The sequence below is a fragment of the Gopherus evgoodei genome, chromosome 14, assembly GCF_007399415.2.
Source record: "Gopherus evgoodei ecotype Sinaloan lineage chromosome 14, rGopEvg1_v1.p, whole genome shotgun sequence".
Taxonomy (NCBI): Eukaryota; Metazoa; Chordata; order Testudines; family Testudinidae; genus Gopherus; species Gopherus evgoodei.
In genome coordinates this window covers 818,940-841,548 of record NC_044335.1, presented here as the reverse complement: position 1 = coordinate 841,548, position 22,609 = coordinate 818,940, and the positions used below count along the sequence as shown (strand labels likewise).

The 22,609-nt window shown below is 60.5% G+C and overlaps 1 protein-coding gene across 2 annotated transcripts in view; it reads left to right on the top strand.

Annotated features, from left to right (window-relative positions):
* The window catches only part of LOC115635155 (solute carrier family 12 member 5-like), a 137,933-nt gene extending 116,024 nt beyond the window's left edge, over window positions 1-21,909 (top strand). For both annotated transcript variants that reach the window (XM_030533477.1, XM_030533478.1), the window contains exons 16-26: window positions 709-813; window positions 1,162-1,330; window positions 4,505-4,700; window positions 6,291-6,460; window positions 11,632-11,763; window positions 12,096-12,203; window positions 15,736-15,858; window positions 16,766-16,953; window positions 17,533-17,547; window positions 18,474-18,607; window positions 21,438-21,909. In XM_030533477.1, the coding sequence (XP_030389337.1) occupies window positions 709-813; window positions 1,162-1,330; window positions 4,505-4,700; window positions 6,291-6,460; window positions 11,632-11,763; window positions 12,096-12,203; window positions 15,736-15,858; window positions 16,766-16,953; window positions 17,533-17,547; window positions 18,474-18,607; window positions 21,438-21,529 (1,432 nt within the window). In that variant the 3' untranslated portion in view covers window positions 21,530-21,909. The remainder of the gene's footprint in view (window positions 1-708; window positions 814-1,161; window positions 1,331-4,504; window positions 4,701-6,290; window positions 6,461-11,631; window positions 11,764-12,095; window positions 12,204-15,735; window positions 15,859-16,765; window positions 16,954-17,532; window positions 17,548-18,473; window positions 18,608-21,437) is intronic.
* Window positions 21,910-22,609: the final 700 nt, after the last annotated feature.

The following is a 22,609-nucleotide window of genomic DNA, read 5'->3' as shown; positions in this document are numbered from 1 at the left end:
CTGGGCGCAGGCATCCGCCGCGACAGGGCTGAACAGAGCCCACGGCAGGGCAGGGCTTCCCCGGAGCCCTGCCCGCAGCCTGATCAACCCAGCGCCCACCACACTCCGTCATGCTGGGAAACAGCCAGTGCCTGGGCTGGAAAGAGCCAAGTTCTCAGGCTGCCGGACTGGGAGCCCTGAGCCCTGGTTGCTAGTCCCAGCTCTGCTACCGGGTGATCAGGGAGGTCCCCAAACCCCTCCGTGCTCAGCCTGCCCACAGGCCCATGGCAGGAGCTCTGACGCTGGCCCCAAGTGACGTGGGAGATGGGCCGCAGCAGGGCAGGGCTGTGCCCAGCTCACAAGATGCCACAGGCTCTGTCAGGCTGTTGGATTGTCTGAGCTTCAGTCAATCAGCAGCCACCCAGCTCCTAGTGGGTCCCCCATTCTCCCGTCCTAGGGAGCAGGCCTGAGAGCTGCCCCTGCTCTCTGCCTTTCTTGGTGCCCCTCTAAGCCCAGCTGCCTTGGAGAGAGCTGGTGGCACCCTGGGACAGGACGCTCACGCTCTAGTGCTTAGGGCCTTGCCCTGGGGACAGTGACAGCACCCCTGATGCTGGGCCCTGCCAGGCCTACCCCTTCGCATCCTAGTCCAGGACCCCTCAGCTGCCCCCAGAGCGTGGGCTGGCCTCCAATCCTGCTAGGCGCTGAGTTCCCCTGTCCCTCCCCTGGCAGAGCGGAGAAGGAGTGGGGCGATGGCATCAGAGGGCTCTCGCTCAGCGCGGCACGCTACGCTCTGCTTCGGCTGGAGGAGGGGCCCCCGCACACCAAAAACTGGAGGTGAGCGCGAGGCGGCTGAGGGGCTGGAGCTGTCTCTAGCCAGTAACAGGGCAAAGAGCAGGGAGTGGGTGGTGGGCAGGAAGCTCCAGAAGAGAGCCCTGCCCAGGAGTTCACATGCTGGGGCATGGGCGGTGCGGTGCTGCCTGGGCCTGGCAGTTGGGGCAGAGGGTTTGAGATCCAGGGTACAGATGGATGGGGGCACCCTGGCCCTAGGGGCTGTAGAGGTTGTGTGACCAGGGCGCATGGCAGGCATTGGAGGGAGGCTCATTGATCCCCTGGGGTGGGAGTGGAACAGGGTGTGGGGGCTGAGCACAGTCAGTGTTTAACCCCAGGGTGTTCCCTTCCCAGGCCTCAGCTGCTGGTTCTGGTCCGAGTGGATCAGGAGCAGAACGTGGTGTACCCGCAGCTCCTGTCTCTCACCTCGCAGCTCAAGGCCGGCAAGGGGCTGACGATCGTGGGCTCCGTGCTGGAAGGGACCTTCCTGGATAACCACCTGCAGGCCCAGCGGGCAGAGGAGGTGAGAGCAGCACTGATGTGCCAAGACTGCCACTGCCCCTGCTTTCCTGTCCTGGCAGCTTGGGACTTGACTCGAATACTGCTACAGATGGGGTCTCCTCATCTCAGCAAAGATAAACTAGCACTAGAAAAGGTTCAGAGAAAGGCAACTAAAATGATTAGGGGTTTGGAACAGGTCCCATATGAGGAGAGATTAAAGAGGCTAGGACTCTTCAGCTTGGAAAAGAGGAGACTAAGGGGGGATATGATAGAGGTCTATACAGTCATGAGTGGTGTGGAGAAAGTGAATAAGGAAAAGTTATTTACTTATTCCCATAATACAAGAACTAGGGGTCACCAAATGAAATTAATGGGCAGCACGTTTAAAACAAATAAAAGGAAGTTCTTCTTCACACAGCGCACAGTCAACTTGTGGAACTCCTTGCCTGAGGAGATTGTGAAAGCTAGGACTATAACAGTGTTTAAAAGAGAACTGGATAAGTTCATGGAGGTTAACTCCATTAATGGCTATTAGCCAGGACGGGTAAGGAATGGTGTCTGTTTGTCAGAGGGTGGAGAGGGATGGCAGGAGAGAGATCACTTGATCATTACCTGTGAGGTTCAGTCCCTCTGGGGCACCTGGCATTGGCCACTATCAGTAGACAGGATACTGGGCTGAATGGACCTTTGGTCTGACAGAGTAAAGCCGTTCTTATGTTCAGTGCCCTGCCTGGTTTGAGCCAGACTCGCTAGCCTACTGCAAACCCAGACCCAGGTCTGAACCACGTCCCCTAACAGCTGTAGGCTTACCTGAAAGCAGCTGACAGAGGTGTTCCTATCTTTAACTCTCAGATGCCCAGCTCCCAATGGGGTCTAAAGCCAAATAAATCCGTTTTACCCTGTATAAAGCTTATGTAGGATAAACTCATAAATTGTTCACCCTCTATAACACTGGTAGAGAGACATGCATGGCTATTTGCCCACCCAGATGCTCTGGGTTAATTAATAAGTAATAAGTGATTTTATTAAATATGGAAAGTAGGATTTAAGTGGTTCCAAGTAATAGCAGACAGAACAAAGTAAGTCACCAAGCAAAATAAAATAAGACATGCAAATCTATGTCTAATCAAACTGGGTACAGATAATCTCACCCTCAGAGATGCTTCAGTAAGTTTTTTTCCTCAGACTGGACCCATCCAGGCCTGGGCACAATTCTTTCCCCTGGTACAGCTCTTGTTCCAGCTCAGGAAGTAGCTAGGGGATTGTTCACAATGGCTTCTTTTCTCTTCGTTCTGTTCCACCACTTCATATATCTTTTGCATAAGGGGGGAATCCTTTGTCTGACTCTGGGTTCCCACCCCGTCCTTCTCAATGGAAAGACACTAGGTTAAAGATGGATTCCAGTTCAGGGGACATGACCACGTGTCAGCGTAAGACCCCAGGCCTTCATTCCTCCCGGCCTGACTCACAAGAAGGCCTGGCTGCAAACAGAGCCATCCACAGTCAATTGTCCTGGTTGATGGGAGCCATCAAGATTCCAAACCACCATTAATGGCCCACACTTTGCATAATTACGATAGGCCCTCAGAGTTATATTTCATATTTCTAGTTTCATATACAAGAGTGGTACATTTATACAGATAGGATGACCACACTCAGTAGATTATAAGCTTTGTAATGATATCGTAAAAGAGACCTTTTGCATGAAGCATATTCCAATTACATTATATTTACACTCATTAGCATACTTATATAAAATCATATTGAGTGCAAAGTCACACCCGGCCCCCGTGCCGCTTCCCTTCCTCAGTCACCGACACCCCCCTCTCCAGGCTACTCCCCTTCAAGGGCCTGCAGCCCACACAGCATCTCCGTGACATGGTGCGCTGGCTTGGGAGCAGAGCCTCCTCTTGGGATACTTCCTGGCTGCACACTCCTTCTCAGAGCCTCGCAAAGCCCCCAGATCCCCCTCCTCACATCTGCCCCCCGCCCCCCGCTTGGCACTACTGTCAGGTTTGCCTGCTGCCATGGGTCGCAGCTGGCTCACAGCAGCTGGCACCGGACAGCCCCAGTGGAGCATGGCCCTGGGACTCCGGCGTCCCCACTGGGCCAGGTCCCACTGACCCCAGCCTGCTGGGCCCACTGTCGGGATGGTGCAGGGCACATGGGGAAAGCTGGGATTAGAGCAAAGGGGGCAGATGTGTGGGAGCTGAGTGCTGCTGTGACACAGGTTGACAGCCTCAGCTTCTGTCTCACTGGCCTGTGAAGACATGTCCATCACCAGAATGCCGGGGATGTGCACAGGGGGAGCTGGGGCATAGAGATGGGGGAGGGGATGTGAACGGGGGGGCTGTAAAGTGGGGAGGGGATGTGCACGGGGGGAGCTGGGGCGTAGAGTGGGGGAGGGGATGTGAACGGGGGGGCTGTAAAGTGGGGAGGGGATGTGCACGGGGGGAGCTGGGGCGTAGAGTGGGGGAGGGGATGTGCAAGGGAGAGCTGGGGCATAGAGATGAGGGAGGGGGCGTGCACGGGGAGGAGCTGGGGCGTAGAGTGGGGGGAGGGGATGTGCAAGGGGGACCTGAGGTGTAGAGTGGGGGGCTGTGAACAGGGGGGCGGGGGCAAGCTGGGGGGCTCAGCAAAGTGGCCAGGGCTATGTCACGTAGCAGCATGAAATGGCTGCTCCATGCCCTGCTCACTGGATTGCCGGGGGAGCCCCCTCGCCAGGCACACCCACGCACGGCTGCACTTCCCCCTAATAGGATTAGGAGCTTGTAATCAACCAATTTCTCCTCTTGGTGATATGTTATAATTTTTGTGAGTAAATAATTCTGGCACAGGGCCGCCCCTCAGCTCTGCAGAGAAAGTGAGGGCGGCACGCACTAACTCAGCATGATGCCTGGCAGTGCCAAGCAATGCCCCCACACTCCTGGCTGATGGGGGATTAGTGAGCTTTTAGCATGTGCTTCCTACCCAGCATGCTGCCCTCCTTCTGCCCACCCCTCTGTCTTCCTCGCCTGCTGCCCAGGCCCACGGCTCCAGGGAACTCAGGGAGGGGACCCTGCTCATGGAGGGTTCTGGGTGCACCTGGCACTGCGGTGTCCCCGCTGCTCCTGGGACGGCCCTGAGACGCTGTGCCACAGGGGAGAGGTGCTGTTGTGCTGTTGCTAATTCCCCTCCCTGTCTCTCCCTGGGGCAGTCCCTGCGCCGCCTGATGGAAGCTGAGAAGGTGAAAGGCTTTTGCCAGGTCGTGATCTCGTCCAACCTGCGGGATGGCATGTCCCACCTCATCCAGTCCAGCGGGCTCGGCGGCCTGCAGCACAACACGGTGCTGGTGGGGTGGCCGCGCAACTGGCGGCAGAAGGAAGATCACCAGACCTGGAGGAACTTCATTGGTATGAGCCAGCCTGGCGGCCTCTGACTGAGCACAGTTCATGGCCACCGCCCAGTCCAGCCAAGTGCAGATCTGGAGCTCGGGGGAGCAGGAAGGGAGGGGAGAAACCAGCAGTTCCTGGTGCTGTGTAAACCCTCAATTAGTCCAGGAGACTGTGGGTCGTGGGGGAGGGACAGCGGCAGGGCTGTGGGTCATGGGGGAGGGACAGCGGCAGGGCTGTGGGTCGTGGGGGAGGGACAGCGGCAGGGCTGTGGGTCATGGGGGAGGGGCAGCGGCAGGGCTGTGGGTCGTGGGGGAGGGACAGCGGCAGGGCTGTGGGTCGTGGGGGAGGGGCAGCGGCAGGGCTGTGGGTCGTGGGGGAGGGGCAGCGGCAGGGCTGTGGGTCGTGGGGGAGGGACAGCGGCAGGGCTGTGGGTCATGGGGGAGGGGCAGCGGCAGGGCTGTGGGTCGTGGGGGAGGGACAGCGGCAGGGCTGTGGGTCGTGGGGGAGGGACAGCGGCAGGGCTGTGGGTCGTGGAGGAGGGGCAGCGGCAGGGCTGTGGGTCGTGGGGGAGGGGCAGCGGCAGGGCTGTGGGTCGGGGGGCGGTTCTGGTTCTGGTGCGGTTGCGTGAGCCAAAGCAGAAAGTGGGACACTGTTGAGAGCCAGCGCAATCCTTGCTGTGGCTGCAGAGGGTTACTGGGGGGGGCGGCGGGGGGACCTCTTCATTTCACGCTAAGAGCAGAGGGGTCACATCAGCCTCGTTCTTGGGATCACTCCTGTGAGAACACACTGACTCATTCCTCTCCCTGGGGACCCCGAGCCGCTCTGCCATCTCGGCCCTGCTTTGCATTGGGCCACTGCCACGCTGGGCTCTGCCCCAGCTCCCTCCATGTCCCATGGCAGCGACATCCCACTGGGACCAGGAAGCTATTGACCAGTAGGGGAGTGCGGGAGGCAGAGCCTTCATGGGGGTCATACGTGGCCCGCAGAACTCACTGCCAAGAGAGAAGAGACTCAAGCCTTACCGCATCCAGTGCTCGATGCAGAGCTCAGCTCTGAGACACAGCTTCCCTCAGTAAGGTCTGTGTGCACACACAGCGCACACACATGTGCACATCCACAGACCCCCACATGAGCAAACGCAAAGCCACCTGGAAGCCTGCCCCCCGCAGTGTTGCCTGCAGGCTGGGAGGAGACGATGGATTGTACATGCCAGGTGTGATCACCCTGTCATGAGTCCTCGCCTAGCTGCCAGGGATGCTTCTTGTGCCGGGTATGTGGGGGCAAGGCAGCAGCTGGATGCAGCACCAGCCCGGCCCAGGGCACTGGCCCCTCTCCCCGTTGGCAGCAGCTGGATGCAGCCCCAGCCCGGCCCAGGGCACTGGCCCCTCTCCCCGTTGGTAGCAGGCCCTCAGGGAAGTGCTGGGCGCTGTGCAGAGGGCTGGAGGATGAAGCCCAGGAGACTCTGCCGTGCTCTCTGGGGATGCAGTGCTCTGGGCATGCGCCTGGCGCTCCTGAGGGGGAGGGGAGGGTCATCACTGGTGGGTCATCAGCCCTCACGCTGCTGGGAGGGGGCTGGTCTCTGCCCTGACCCACAGCCCTTCCCCACAGAGCTGGTGCGGGAGACCACAGCCGGCCACCTGGCCCTGCTGGTCACCAAGAACCTTGCCATGTTCCCGGGCAACCAAGAGCGGTTCTCCGAGGGCCACATTGACGTCTGGTGGATTGTCCATGACGGGGGGATGCTGATGCTGCTGCCCTTCCTGCTGCGGCACCACAAGGTACTGTGGAAAGGGGGGGCTGGGGTGGGATCAGGGGCATGGGCTGGGACTGGAGCGGGGGAGGTGTTCCCTTTTGACATGCCAGCCAGGCTGGGATTGGGGGGGTGTCATGTAGTCCCCGGGCAATGCTCTGGAACTGCTCCCCACCAAGCCAGTCAGGACTTTGGGGAGCCTCCTCTCCCTTGGAGCAGACTTGTTCAGGGCAAGAAGCTCACACGGCTTCACCTCCTGGGTCTCTCCTTGGAGCATTCAGCATCCTCTGCCCCTCCGTGTGCTTCCCACAGCGAGTCCACCCCAGCGGGGTCCTGGGGAAGCCACCGGGTTCTGCACCCCCACTTTGCAGTCAGACGTGACTCTCAGCCAGCCAGTAACACAGAGGTTTATTCGATGACAGGAACAGGGTCTAAAACAGAGCTTGTAGGTATAGCGAACCGGACCCCTCGGCTGGGTCCATTCTGGGGGGCAGTGAGCCAGACACCCTCGTCTGCCCTCACTTCCCGTCCCCAGCCAGCTCCCAACTGAAAACCCCCCTCCAGCCCCTCCTCTCTGCTCAGCTCCTTTCCCAGGCCAGGAGGTCGTCTGGCCTCTTTGTTCACCTTTAGCCACCCCCTTACAGGGGGAAGGGCCCTGGCCATTTGTTGCCAGGAGACAGATTGTCAGCCATTTATGCACACTGGAGACTTAAGAAATGCATACGGGAAACTGAGGACCCCACACAGATTCAGAAGAAACATTAAGAACAGTCCCACTTCGTCACAAGGCCCTGGCTAGGTTCTCCCTGGCAAAACTTTCCCAAAAGCACAGCACATACTCCACCACTGATTCTCCACAGAGGGAGCCTTTCCCTTCCCACTCAGTCCAGCAAGTCTGAGGTCCCTCACTCTTCTCCCATACTGCAGTTAAAGGAGTGAACCCTGTAGATTCCTGGGGCCCGGCTCTATAAGTGAATAGCAGGGAGGGTGAGCATTCGCCCCAGTCCTGCAGATGCTGTTCCATAAATGTTCTCAGCATCATGGTCGGTCCCATTACACCTTATCACCAGCTGTTGGACTGAGGGGGATGTGCCGAGGCCCAGGTGGTCCAGGCCTCACATTTCCCCCACAAGCACTGGAGCAGGGCTGACATGAAATTAGATCCTTTGTCTGTAAGGCCTTGCTGAGAACCCTACTTGGCTGAAAATGGTCAGTGGCGGCACATCCGGAGGACAGTCACCGGTGCTGTGGGGTAACGAAATCCACCACTATCAAACTACACATCTTCCGACTGGGTTGCCCTGCTAAGGGGCCCCCACAGGCACCCTCTGAAGAGGTCCTGTTCGGAGGGTCTCAGGGCTGGTAGGGTTTCCAATTTTGGTTGGATGTATTCATGGAGGTTTCATCACAGAACGTAATCTTTAATTCCTGGAGACTCCAGGTCAGTCCTGGAGGGTTGGCTTTACACTTAGCCTGGGCTCTGCCCACCACTGAGAGGGATCACAGGCAGGCAGTAAAAGCTCCAGCCAGTCCGTGTTCTGCAGCAATCTTGCCAGGGGGCACTGGATCCCCTGATGTCCTGAGTGAAGGATGGTATGGGCCAAGCACAACAGCCTGCGGCAGCACCTCTGGGGAGCTATCAGCTACCTCCTGATGCCCTGAGGTTCAGTGTTCCCTGGGAAACCTGTTCCTGGCACAGGACTCCCTCTCACACAGGAATCTTCCCCTGCTCTCCTCAAGAGGGTGACAGTGCTGTGGCCAGTCAGGGCCCTCCCGTTCTGAAATTCAGTTGCTGGGCAAGGAGTGTGAGCTGTACATCCACACTGGCTGGGATCTGAGTCCCAGCACTACTTGACTGTGACTCAGTTTCCCCACCTGTCGACAGAGTCTCAGCCCTGCCCCAACAAGCACATTCCCCAAGCCACAGGCAGCAGCTTGTTAGCCCCATCATTTGAGGTCAGGATTGGGGGGTGAGAGGGTGGGGAAGGACTAGGACACTTGAGCAGTGTCTGGCCAGTTGGGAAGCTTTTCCCATCAGCAGCACTGCAGGGAGCTAATTCTGCTCCCCATCCCCTTTGTGCCCCTCCTGGGCCTCCCCATCTCAGGTAGATCCTTGCTACAGGCCCTGTGGCCAAGGGTCCTGACACGGCCCTCGTGATTACATATTCACTGGGCACAAACTGAGCCAGTTCTAGCACATCGGGCCATACAAGAGTCACCGCAGACCCTTGTCCCAGTGTCCCTGGACCCATTTCCCAGCCTGCTGTACAGGATAATAAAGCGTTTGCTCAGTGCACAGCCTGTGAATGGGCTACCCCAGCACAAGAGGGTTGAGAGCAGATGCTGCCCATCACACCACACAGAGCCACAGGGACACTGGCCCCACACAGGCATTCCCCTGGGCTGGACCATCACCAGGGTAACTCTTTGGTGGTCCCATTTTAAAGTCCATGTGTCACGGAGTCACCAGGCGATGCTCTGGAACTGCTCCCCACCAAGCCAGTCAGGACTTTGGGGAGCCTCCTCTCCCTTGGAGCAGACTTGTTCAGGGCAAGAAGCTCACACAGCTTCACCTCCTGGGTCTCTCCTTGGAGCATTCAGCATCCTCTGCCCTTCCATGCGCTTCCCACAGTGAGCCCGCCTCAGTGGGATCCTGGGGAAGCCACTGGGTTCTGCACCCCCACTTTGCAGTCAGATGTGACTCTCAGCCAGCCAATAAAACAGAGGTTTATTGAATGACAGGATCATGGTCTAAAACAGAGCTTGTAGATACAGCAAATGGGACCCCTCAGCCGGGTCCATTCTGGGGGGCAGTGAGCCAGACCCCCCACATCTGCCCTCCACTCCTCGACCCCAGCCAGCTCCAGACTAACAACCCCCCCCCCCCCCGAGCCCCTCCTCTCTGCTCAGCCCCTTTCCCGGGCCAGGAGGTCACCTGACCTCTTTGTCTCCAACACCTTCAGCTGGCACCTTTGCAGGGGAGGGGCCCAGGCCATCAGTTGCTAGGAGACAGAGTGTCAGGCATTTAGGTGCACTGGCCCTTTGCTCTGCCAGATACTTAAGAACTGCCATGGGGACACTGAGGCACCAACACAGTATTCAGAGAAAACATTAAGAACATTCCCAGTTCGTCACACCATGCATCTGATGAAGTGGGTTTTTTACCCACGAAAGCTTATGCCCAAATAAATGGGTTAGTCTCTAAGGAGCCACAAGGACTCCTTGGTTTTTTTTGCTGATGCAGACTAACACAGCTACCCCTCGTAGTGACATCTGCGCCATCATGGCGTTTGGGGAGTCTCCCAGCACTGGAGTAACTGCCACATTCCCGCCCCCGGGCCTGGTGCACACCCCAAAAACGTTTCTGAGAAGCCACCGGAATCAGGCTGAACTTGTGCAGTGGAGTCTCTTTGACCTGTTCCTAGTGCGGCTCTGTGGTTTGGGAGGGAGTGCTGGGGCGAGAGTGGAGCTGGGCTGCCCAGCCTGATGCAAACAGCAAGCCTTGTGCCAGGGCCTGCGGTAGGGATCACCGTCTCCCCCACCCCATTGGTATCTAGGCTCCCTGCAGAACCGGCGTCCCATGGTCCCGCCCCATCTACTAGTGGAGGACCTCGCGCTCCAGCTCGGCTCCAGACTTGGCTCATGCTGTTGCTGCTGCTTACCCTGCGCTCCCTCTTCTTTGCACTGGGTCTGACAGTCGGCCAGTTTCTGTTGCGCCAGCTGAAGGACCTTCATGCTCAGTGCCAGAGCTGGGAACTGGGCTGTGGGGATGCCCTGTGGCTGCTGCTACTGCCACTCTTGTCTTTGGTGTCTCTTAGACCCCGGCCTGAGGCTGGGCCCCAGTACCTGGCCTGATCAGCGTTCCCCAGCCCTGCAGTCAGCTGTGCCTCATTTAACACGTTCTCTCCCTGCTCTGCTCTGCTCTGGGAGGCGGGGGTGGGGGGGACGGACACCATTTTCTGACTAGTTCCTTTGGCTAATCTTTTTATTGCTGCAAGTCCTGGCAGGTGCTTTCAGCATCCCATTGTCTCTGCAGGGTTCCCATTGAGATGGGTGAGTTCCAGGCAGTCCCTCATGACCCGGTCCCACCTCCCCACAGACAATTACAAGACTCTATGCTGCCCTAGGGGCTGCACTGTAACCCTTCTGTACCCACTGGGGAGCAGCGTCAGGGTGATCCGCACAAGTAGTCCATCAACAGTTCATACCTATATTATGGACGATTCCCACATTTGTCACACACTTCCTTTGGTGGGCCGGCTAGTCAGATTGAGGGCCGGTTCCCCCCTTTGGTGGGTGTCATGGACTCACAGATCATGCTCCCGTGCCCCCTGAGCCTTAGCATGTCTGTCTCTGCCTTGGGCCCCCTCAGGGAGTCCACGTGCTCTGGACCCCGGGGCCTCCACCCTCCGAAGGGGACGATGCAACCCTGTTCTCTGGACCGGAGTGACTCTCAGCCAGCATAAAACAGGAGGGTTTATTGAGAGTTGAACCCAGCACAGGAAACTCTCAGGGCCTCAGGCCGGGCCTCTCTCAGCCCAGCACATCCCAGTCTCCCTGCAGCTAGGGGGGCTCTGCTCCCCCTCTCCAATCCAGAGCCCCCCTGCTTCCCAGCTGGGCATCTGAGATCCCCAGCCTCAAGCACCACCTCTGTCCATTGTCTTCTCTCCAGGGAAACAGGGTCGTAAACTCCATGCCTGGGCTTCCCCTCTTCTGTCCTCTGGCCTCCTCTGGCTGGAACTGGCTGGTCAGGTCACTGGGGTCCTCTCTTCGCAGCCCATTGTCCTCCCACTGGCCAGAACCGGCTGGGACTCCTGAGCTGGGTCACCAGTTGCTGGGGTCTCCATCCTCCAGGCCCTCGGCTGGGGTCCCAAGTTCCCTCTCCGGTCCTCTGCACCAACAAACTCCCTCTCCCCTCACCTTGTTAAACCAGTAACACCCAGGAACACTGAATCGCCCTCCCTCTGCATACCAACCATTGGAAAACAAAGTGAATCCCCCGTAGGAAACAAGGAAAATAAGAAACTCCCCCACGTCATCACAGTGGGCCAGCCAGGCTTGGGTTGGGGACCAGTTCCTCCCTGTGGTGAGCCAACCGGGCTGAGATGGGGGGCCGGTTCCCTGTGTGCTGGAGTGACCAGGCTGGAATGGGAAGGGTTCCATGCCAGGCAGGCTGCCAGCGCTCCATCTCCCCGGCAGGTCTGGCGTAAATGTAAGATGCGCATCTTCACGGTGGCGCAGATGGACGATAACAGCATCCAGATGAAGAAGGACCTGACGACGTTCCTGTACCACCTGCGCATCACGGCTGAGGTGGAGGTGGTGGAGATGGTGAGCTCTCTCGCACGGCCCAGCCCCAGCCTGGCCCAGCTCCCTGGCCTTGTGGCTGGCCACTGGCTTGGGCCTTGTGCATAGTAGCTGCCCTGAGAGCTGGGTGCGGAGCTGCCCATGCCGAGCACTGGGGTCCCCAAGGGGCTGCAGGGGAAGGTCCACACAGGTGTTTTCTGGGTAACAGGGGGCACTTGCCCATGTGCCTGGTGGTTCTGGGGCCCAGGGCTGCTGGGCACCCGAGCCCTGGGCTTGTGGCCGTGCCTCAGGCTGAGCCGGGGGCGCTGCGTGGGCCGAGCTCTCTCCCTGGGTGATGGTGCATCCTGTCCCTGCAGCATGAGAGCGACATCTCGGCCTACACCTACGAGAAGACCCTGGTGATGGAGCAGCGCTCACAGATCCTCAAGCAGATGCACCTCACCAAGACTGAGCGGGAGCGAGAGGTAACTGGGCTCCCTGGGCGAGGCCTCTGCCCGGGGCAGGCTGTCCCCCCCAAAACGCTGGGGCCTGCGCCCCCAGGGGGCAGCAGCTTTGCCATGTCAGCTGGGCCCTTTGAGCCATGGGGGCTGCTCATAATTGTGGTGCAGGCTCTGCAGCTGGGGTTGGTCCTGAGACCCCTGAGCAGTGACCCCTCCCGGCCAGCCCTGAGCTCCCCCAGCAGTGACCCCCCCCGGCCAGCCCTGAGCTCCCCCAGCAGTGACCCCCCCGGCCAGCCCTGAGCTCCCCCAGCAGTGACCCCCCCCGGCCAGCCCTGAGCTCCCCCAGCAGTGACACCCCCCCCCGGCCTGTCCTGGGCTCCCCCAGCAGTGACATCCCCCTGGTCAGCCCTGAGCTCCCCCAGCAGTGACACCCCCCCCCGGCCTGTCCTGGGCTCCCCCAGCAGTGACACCCCCCTGGCCAGCCCTGAGCTCCCCCAGCAGTGACCCCCCCCGGCCAGCCCTGAGCTCCCACAGCAGTGACCCCCCCCGGCCAGCCCTGAGCTCCCCTAGCAGTGACCCCTCCAGCCAGCCCTGGGCTCCCCCAGCAGTGACACCCCCCCAGGCCTGCCCTGAGCTCCCCCAGCAGTGACACCCCCCCGGCCAGCCCTGAGCTCCCCCAGCAGTGACACCCCCCCGGCCTGTCCTGGGCTCCCCCCAGCAGTGACCCCCCCCGGTCAGCCCTGAGCTCCCCCAGCAGTGACCCCCCCCGGCCAGCCCTGAGCTCCCCCAGCAGTGACACCCCCCCCCGGCCTGTCCTGGGCTCCCCCCAGCAATGACCCCCCCCGGTCAGCCCTGAGCTCCCCCAGCAGTGACCCCCCCCGGCCAGCCCTGAGCTCCCCTAGCAGTGACCCCTCCAGCCAGCCCTGAGCTCCCCCAGCAGTGACACACCCCCCCGGCCTGTTCTGGGCTCCCCCCAGCAGTGACCCCCCCCGGCCTGTCCTAGGCTCTCCCCAGCAGTGACATCCCCCTGGCCAGCCCTGAGCTCCCCCACCAGTGACCCCCCCCGGACAGCCCTGAGCTCCCCCAGCAGTGACCCCCCCCGGCCATTCCTAGGCTCCCCCCAGCAGTGACCCCCCCCCCTGGCCTGCCCTGAGCTCCCCCAGCAGTGACCCCCCCCCCCCGGCCAGCCCTGAGCTCCCCCAGCAGTGACCCCCCCCCCCCGGCCAGCCCTGAACTCCCCCAGCAGTGACCCCCCTGGCCTGTCCTCGGCTCCCCCCAGCAGTGACACCCCCCTGGCCTGTCCTGGGCTCCCCCCAGCAGTGACCCCCCCCGGCCAGCTCTGAGCTCCCCCCAGCAGTGACCCCCCGGCCAGCTCTGAGCTCCCCCCAGCAGTGACCCCCCTCTGGCCTTCCCTGAGCTCCCCCAGCAGTGACCCTTCCAGCCAGCCCTGAGCTCCCCCCAGCAGTGACTCCCCTCTGGCCAACCCTGGGCTCCCCCAGCAGTGACACCGTCCTGGCCTGCCCTGAGCTCCCCCAGCAGTGACCCCCCGGCCAGCTCTGAGCTCCCCCCAGCAGTGACCCCCCCTGGTCAGCCCTGAGCTCCCCCAGCAGTGACCCCCCCCGGCCTGTCCTAGGCTCTCACCAGCAGTGACATCCCCCTGGCCAGTCCTGAGCTCCCCCACCAGTGACCCCCCCCGGCCAGCCCTGAGCTCCCCCAGCAGTGACCCCCCCCAGCCTGTCCTAGGCTCCCCCCAGCAGTGACCCCCCCAGGCCTGTCCTAGGCTCCCCCCAGCAGTGACCCCCCCCGGCCTGTCCTAGGCTCCCCCCAGCAGTGACACCCCCCGGCCAGCCCTGAGCTCCCCCAGCAGTGACCTCCCCCTCCCCCCGGCCAGCCCTGAGCTCCCCCCAGCAGTGACCCCCCTCTGGCCAACCCTGAGCTCCCCCAGCAGTGACCCCTCCAGCCAACCCTGAGCTCCCCCCAGCAGTGACACCCCCCCCGGCCTGTCCTGGGCTCCCCCCAGCAGTGACACCCTCCTGGCCTGCCTTGAGCTCCCCCCAGCAGTGACCCCCCCCCGGTCAGCCCTGAGCTCCCCCAGCAGTGACCCCCCCGGTCAGCCCTGAGCTCCCCCAGCAGTGACCCCCCCCGGCCTGTCCTCAGCTTCCCCCAGTAGTGACACCCCCCTGGCCTGCCCTGAGCTCCCCTCAGCAGTGACCCCCCCGGCCAGCCCTGAGCTCCCCCAGCAGTGACCCCCCTGCCCCACCAAACCAGACCTGAACTCTTTTCCCTCCGGCCAGCCTTGAGTTGCCCTTGGCTGTTCCGCCCCTAGTGTCCCCCTGTGACGATGCGGTTCTGGTGGGACCCAACTGAGAGTGCCAATTCAGGACCAATTGCTTAAACAGGGCAGTTACAGCCCTAGATTGGGGTTTTCCACCTCTAAGGCAAACCAGACCAGCCAGACAAAAAGGACTTCGGTTTCACCCCACTGGCTAACCACAAGTCACACAAGCAATTTCCTTAGACACTCCAGTCTCCCAGTATCACCACCAGTGCCACTCGTCCTGGGGATGAATGGTTATGAAAACCAACACCCCAATAATCCCAAAGAATCAAGCCCCAGACCCCGGTCAACACACACATCAGATCTTACCCACAAATCACGCTGTTGCCAATCCTTTAGAAATCTAAAGGTTTATTATAAAAGGAAAAAGATAGAGCTGAGAGCTAGAATTGGTTAAATTGAATCAGTTCCATACAGTAATGGCAAAGTTCTTAGTTCAGCCTTGTAGCAGTGATGAAATAAAGTGTAGGTTTAAATCAAGTCTCTGGAGAACATCCCCCGCTGGGATGGGTCATTCAGTCCTTTGTTCACAGCTTCAGTTTGTAGCAAAGTCCCTCCAGAGGTAAGAACCAGGACTGAAGACAAGATGGAGATGAGGCATCAGCCTTATATAGGCTTTTTCCAGATGAAAGAACCTCTTTGTTCTTACTGTGGAAAATTACAGCAAAATGGAGTCTGCAGTCACATGGGCAAGTCCATGCACACTTTGCTGAGTTACAAGGCGTATCTGCCTCCTCTCAACGGGTCAATTGTGTAGCTGATGGTCCTTAATGGGCCATCAAGCAGGCTGGGCAGAGCTAACACCAGCTTGTCTGGGATGTCTCCCAGAAACACAGCACAAATTTGAAATACAGACAGTATAGAGCCAATACTCTTAACTTCAACTACACAATGATACAGACAGACAGAGAGCATAATCATAACCAGCAACCCATAACCTGGTCTTAGACACCTTATATGACCCCCTTTACGTAAGATTTGGTGCCACTACAGGACCTTGGTTGCAAACCGTGATCTATATGTCCCAGTTTATATCAATAATGTCACACCCCCATCACCGGGTAGGGCAGGGACGGAGTAGCTCGAGTGGGCTCTGTGCTGAACCTGCTCCCCACCAAGATCCCAGCTGGATGTACCCTGCAGGGACCCCCCTGGTCTCTGGCCAGTGGCAAGTTGGGTTTGCTCAGTGACCTCCCATCTCCATCCCTCCCCACACAGATTCAGAGCATCACAGACGAGTCCCGCGGCTCCATCCGGCGCAAGAACCCTGCCAACACCCGGCTGCGGCTGAGCGTCCCAGAGGAGCAGGTGGGCGACAGCGAGGAGAAGCCGGAGGAGGAGGTAAGGCTGCATGCTGGGAGGGGGCCTAGCCCCACAGGATGGGGAGCTGGGGGTCTGATGCTGCAGAACTAGGGGGGTTATGGGGAGCGAGCATCAAGAGGACCAAGTGCTGGGGGGCTAGAGGGAACTATGGAGTCTGTCATGGAGTTCCTGGGCGATGCTCTGGACCTGCTCCCCACAAAGCCAGGCCGGACTTTGGGAGCCTCCTCTCCCTCGGAGCAGACTGTCTCCAGGGCAAGAAGCTCACACGGCTTCACCTCCTGGGTCTCTCCTTGGAGCATTCAGCATCCTCTGCCCCTCCGTGCGCTTCCCACAGTGAGCCCGCCCCAGCGGGGTCCTGGGGAAGCCACCGTGTCCTGCACCCCCACTTTGCAGTCAGACGTGACTCTCAGCCGGCCAGAAACACAGAGGTTTATTCGATGACAGGAACAGGGTCTAAAACAGAGCTTGTAGGTACAGAGAACCGGACCCCTCAGCCACGTCCATTCTGGGGGGCAGTGAGCCAGACAACCCCATCTGCCCTCACTTCCCGTCCCCAGCCAGCCCCAAACTGAAACCTCCTCCAGCCCCTCCTCTCTGGCCTTTGTCTCTTTCCTGGGCCAGGAGGTCACCTGACCTCTTTGTTCTCCCACAGCTTTAGCATCCCCTTGCAGTGGGGGAAGGGCCCGGGCCATTAGTTGCCAGGGGACAGAGGGTCGGCCAGAAACTGAGGCACCCACGTGGTATTCAGGGGAAACATTAAGAACAGCCCCACTTTGTCACAGAGGCAGTGAACAGCAGGGTGGGGCTGAGTACTGCAGGGCGGGGGCTGGCAGGGCCAAGTGACATGGGCCTGGGGCACCAGGGGTCTGGCAGGATGGGGGGCTGGGAAGACCCCTCCCCGCTCTCACCCACTTCCTCTGTGCAGGTGCAGCTCATCCATGATAAGAACGCCACGGCCTTCTCCAGCAGCCCCCAGTCACCCGGTGACGAGGCGGAGACAGCCCCGGAGAAGGTGCATCTCACCTGGACCAAGGAAAAGTCTGTTGCGGAGAAGACCAAGAGCAAGAGCCCCGTCAGCCCAGAAAGCATCAAGGATTTCTTCAGCATGAAGCCGTAAGCTGCACCCCCCATCAGACACCGGTCCTCAGCCGAGCCAGGCAGCCAGCCCAGCAGGCCTGTCCCAGGCAGCGTTGGCATGAGCCTGCCTGTGTCCGTGCTGGAGCCAAGCCTGGGAGCTGGCAGACAGAGGCCAGGGAGCTCCTGGCCAAAGCCAGCTCCAGCTTTTTTGCCGCCCCAAGTGGCGAAGCCAAAAGAAAAGAAAAAGCCGCGATCAGCGGCACTTCAGTGGCAGCTCCACCGCGCCACATCATTCTCCAGTGGCAATTCGGCAGCGGGTCCTTTGCTCCGAGAGGGACTGAGGGACCCGCTGCCGAAGACCCGGGCATGCTGCCCCTTTCCATTGGCCGCCCCAGGCACCTGCTTCCTTTGCTGGTGCAGATCTGGACTGCGCAAGGCAGGGGTGGAGCCAGTGGAGACCAGCACAGCACTGTGCCCAGGGCTGCTGGGAAGGGAGAGGCTGGCAGACATGGGAGCGAAGCAGTGAAGGGGAGCATGTGCTGCAGGGGGTGGGGGCTGGGGCAAGGCAACGCGGTGCTGACGTGCTCTCTCTCTCTTTCCCCTGTGCTGCCACAGGGAGTGGGAGAACCTGTAAGTCCGAGTTGTGTGTGTGTCCCATGTGCCAGTGCCGAGGGGAGCAGGTGGGGGCTGTGGGATCCTGCTACTCCAGTGCAGGGTCTGCACCCCACATTGCCCCCTGCTGGGGGTCCTCGCCTGCTCCACACACTGCCCCCTGCTGGGGGCCTTCACCTACACCCCACATTGCCCTCTGCTGGGGGTCCTTGCCTGTCCCCCACACCACTCCCTGATGGAGGCCTTCACCTGCCCCACACATTGCCCCCCTGCTGGGGGGCCTTCAGCTGTGCCCCACATTGCCCCCTGCCAGGGGTCCTCGCCTGCCCCCCACACCACTCCCTGATGGGGGCCTTCACCTGCCCCACACTTCGCCCCCTGCTGGGGGGCCTTCAGCTGTGCCCCACATTGCCCTCTGCCAGGGGTCCTTGCCTGCCCCACACACCACTCCCTGATGGGGGCCTTCACCTGCCCCACACTTCACCCCCTGCTGGGGGGCCTTCAGCTGTGCCCCACATTGCCCCCTGCCAGGGGTCCTCGCCTGCCCCCCACACCACTCCCTGATGGGGGCCTTCACCTGCCCCACACATCGCCCCCTGCTGGGGGGCCTTCAGCTGTGCCCCACATTGCCCTCTGCCAGGGGTCCTTGCCTGCCCCACACAGCATTTCCTGCCAACAGAGGGAAGAGACTGAACCTGTCTGGCTGAGCCTGGTCAGAGCCCCAGGACTGGCCAGTGCCCCAGGCTTGCCCCATTGGCGGGGGCAGCCAGGGGCCAGCACTGCCTCGGGCACTTCTTGAGAAGTGCAGGAGTTGCTTGTTCTTGGAAGGCCTCCTTCCTGGGTCTGACACAGCTGGGTGGGTGGGGCTTTCTGTGCCCCCCACACCACCGCCAGCTCCAAGGGCCTGGGCCCTGCCCTGCCCCCTGAGCCTGTTTCTCCTCCAGGAACCAGTCCAACGTGCGGCGGATGCACACAGCTGTCAAGCTCAACGAGGTGATCGTCAAGAAGTCACAGAACGCCAAGCTAGTCCTGCTGAACATGCCAGGCCCACCCCGCAACCGGAAGGGGGATGAGAACTGTATCCTTTGCTGGCTGCTGGCAGCCGCAAACCCAGACACGTGCCCTGTAAGCCCCCTGCCAGGGGTCCCCGTTTTCCTGCCGTGGGTGTTGCTGGCTCTGGGCTGTGGGGGTCCTAAGGCACCGGCTGAGTGCGGCTGAAGCGAGGAGCCCGGGCGTGGGCAGGCAGTGGGTGCTAGGGATGAGGGGCTGGCCCAGTGGCAACTCCCTGCCCTGCCTGATGCCCCCTCCCACCCACCAGCAGCTGGGGTAGCGCCATCAAACCATGGCAGTGGCTGCCCACTCCCACCACCTGGCAGCTTCTCCCACCCTCCCTCACTGAGACAGGTTGGGCCAACGGGGCTGCGGCTGGGCCCAGGTGACCCCTGCCCGCTGCCTGCATGGGAAACACTCACCCCTGAGCATTTCAGCACCAATGCCCAGCTCAGCCATTAGCACCACATCCCCTGCTGGGAAGAGACGTATGCCAGCCAGGAACAGACCACAGCCCTACTGCTGGGAGCTGGGGGGCGGGGGTAGGCTCTGGTGTGGGGCAGGGCCCGGGTGCTCGATATGGAGCCAAGCCCGTGTTCTAACTGACTGGCAGAGCCGCAGCATTAGAGCTCACCTCCAGCGAGGCAGAATCAGTGCTCCTGCCTGGAGCAAAGCCCTGGCGGGCCATGGGTCCCAGCCAGCGCGTGGGGGCCAAGCACTGCCCGTTGTTCCACTATGGGAATTAATCCACTGTGCTCGCCTCCCATCAGCCCCCTGGGGCCAACTGCTCTGCCATGGGGGTCCAGGCCTGCCCGTCTCCTGCAGCTGCTAGCTGAGTTAGGCAGCCCTGGGGGAGCTGGTGCAGCGCTGGGCAGTGTGTCATTGCACAAGCAGATAGAAACATGGCCAGTGTTAAATGGTGGGCATTAAACTGAAAATACACCCCCGCGCAACACACAGACACTCGTATGTGTGTACACAGCAACACAAACACAGAGAGCCGTGGGTGTGCACACAGAGACAGCCGTTGGTGTGCACACAGCAACACAAACACAGACAGCTGAGAGTGTGCACACAACACCACAAACAGGCAGGGGTGCGCGCACACAGTGACACAAAGTCATGGGTGTGCACACACAGCGACACAAACACAAACAGCTGTGGGTGCACACACACAGTGACACAAACAGTCGTGGGTGCACACAAAGTGACAGACACAAGCAGTTGTGGGTGTGCACACAGTGACACAAACACAGCCGTGGGTGCGTGCACACACAGCGGCACAAACAGTCGTGGGTGCACACACACACAGAGTGACACAAACAGGCGTGGGTGCACACACAGCGATACAAACACAAACAGTTGTAGGTGTGCACACACAGTGACACAGACAGCCGTGGGTGCACACACAGTGACATAGACACAGTCGTGGGTGTGCACACAGCAACACAAACACAAACAGTCGTGGGTGCACACACAGTGACACAAACACAAACAGTCGTGGGTGCACACACAGTGACAAACACAAACAGGTGTGGGTGCACACACACACACAGAGTGACACAAACAGTCATGGGTGCACACACAGTGACACAAACACAAACAGGCATGGGTGCACACACAGTGACACAGACAGCCGTGGGTGCACACACAGTGACATAGACACAGTCGTGGGTGTGCACACAGCAACACAAACACAAACAGTCGTGGGTGCACACACAGTGACACAAACACAAACAGTCGTGGGTGTGCACACAGTGACACAAACAAACAGGTGTGGGTGTGCACACACAGTGATGCAAACACAGAAAGCTGTGGGTGTGCACACAGTGACACAAACACAAAAGGCGTGGGGGCACACACAGTGACACAAACACAGACAGTCGTGGGCGTGCACACACAGTGACGCAGACAGCCGGGGGTGCACACACAGTGACACAAACACAAACAGGCATGGGGGCACACACAGTGACGCAGACAGCTGTGGGTGTGCACACACAGTGACACAAACACAAACAGGTGGGGGCACACACAGTGACACAAACAGTCGGTGTGCAAACACAGTGACACAAACACAAACAAGTGTGGGGGCACACAGTGACACAAACACAGACAGTCATGGGTGTGCACACACACAGTGACGCAGACAGCCATGGGTGTGCACACACAGTGACACAAACGCAAACAGGCGTGGGGGCACACACAGTGACACAGACAGCCGTGGGTGTGCATACACAGTGACGCAAACACAGACAGCCGTGGGTGTGCATCTCTCCCCCCCCCCCCACATACCCATCGGTTTCGGGCAGCACCAGCTCCAGTGGCATCTCCCTGTCCTGGTCCCTGGCCCTGCACTGTGCGGGCCAGGCACTGGCAGGTGCGGCATAGCTGATTGGTGGAGGCCTGTGACAGGAGCGCTAACTCAGCCAATCAGTGGTCCAGGTGCTCTGGGCAGGGCAGGTGGCTCTGCTGGCCTGCATGAGCACCCTCCCCCCATGCTTGCACCTCCTGTGCCAGAGTCTGGGCATGCCCGGGGGCGGGGGGGGGGGCAGCCCAGGTCATTAGCCAAGTGTGTCCCTGCCCGGGACTCCTGCCCTTCTGCTGCTGCCGTGGCCAGGCCAAGCCCAGGCCCTGTGTCTGCCCCATCACCTCGGTCTCCGGCGGGCCCAGCGATGGTGTAGGGTGACCAGACAGCAAGTGTGAACGGGGGTGAGGGGTACTAGGTGCCTGTTTAAAAAAAGCCCCAGTTATCGGGCCTGTCCCTATAAAATCGTGCCATCTAGGCCCCCTAGATGGCGCCTGCTGAGCCCTGCCAGGTGCTGGGTCTGGTTTTCACCTTGACAGCCACGTCCCTGCAGACATGGAGTTCCTGGAGGTGCTGACAGAGCACCTGGACCGGGTCATGCTGGTGCGTGGCGGGGGCCGGGAGGTCATCACCATTTACTCCTGAAACGCCAGCTGCTGAGACCCCCACCGACCTCTTTGCACCTGGCTCCTGGGGGGCAGGAGGGCAGGTTCGCTTGTGCTTGGTGCTCAGAAACTTCACCATTCCCCACTGGCTCCATTTGAACTGCAGCCCCCAATAATCCAGGAGCAACCAGCACCAGCGTTGCTGTTCCTCATCGCGCCAGCACAACCCTGCAGTGGGTGTTTATACAGAGACAGTAGCCCTGAGACTGAGCCCCACTGGCCTCCGTGTGGGGCAGGAAGCTGGGTTGGCCAGGCTCAGTCAGTGCTTCCGTGGAGCCCTCAGATGGCTGGCGTGGTGCCTTGGCCCCTTGGGCCTAGGCTTCCTACCCCTCGCTCTGCTATTTTTGGACACATTGAGGTTTGTGGGACACATTTGCTCCCCTGCCCCTGCCCACCTGCTGACATGCCCTTTGGAGCCCCTTCACCTGGGCGAGGTCACCTGCATGCTCGCCTCACCCCACTGCTCCCAGGTACCTGCAGTACGAGCCACAGGCCCCTTGCCAAGATGGGCTCAGCAAAGCGCAGCCCCTCCTGCTGCCCATCCCTGGAAACCACAGCCACACCCTGCGGCCCCCGATGTGGTTTGGACAGCTGAGTGCTGTAGGGCTGAGCAGGGAGGAGGCAGGTCCTGCAGCGCATCGGAGCGAAGGACAGCGCCACAATGCCGTTGTCGTGAGGCGACTTGGATCCAACACCTGGGTGAGAGGGGCCTGGCCTGGCCAGGGGCTGCATCCCAGCGGGGGGGGGGGGGCATCAGTGGGGACACGGACTTTGTTTTTCTCCTCCCCCGGACCCCCCGCTCAGCACAAACCCATGCGGCTGCACCACCCTGACTCACCTGCTCCAGGTGTGGTCTGATTACATAACTGCTGTGGGGCCTGTGCTGGGCTGGGGCAGCACACTCACTGCAGGCTGTACAGCCCTTGGAACGCACGTCTGGCTAGTGCCACGCCCAGCCACGCCACACAGCAGCTCCAGGCGGGATGCCTGCGTCCCTCCCCCACACCATGCATGGGTCCGGGCGTGAGCCCAGCGCCCACGGCATGAACAGCTGGAACGC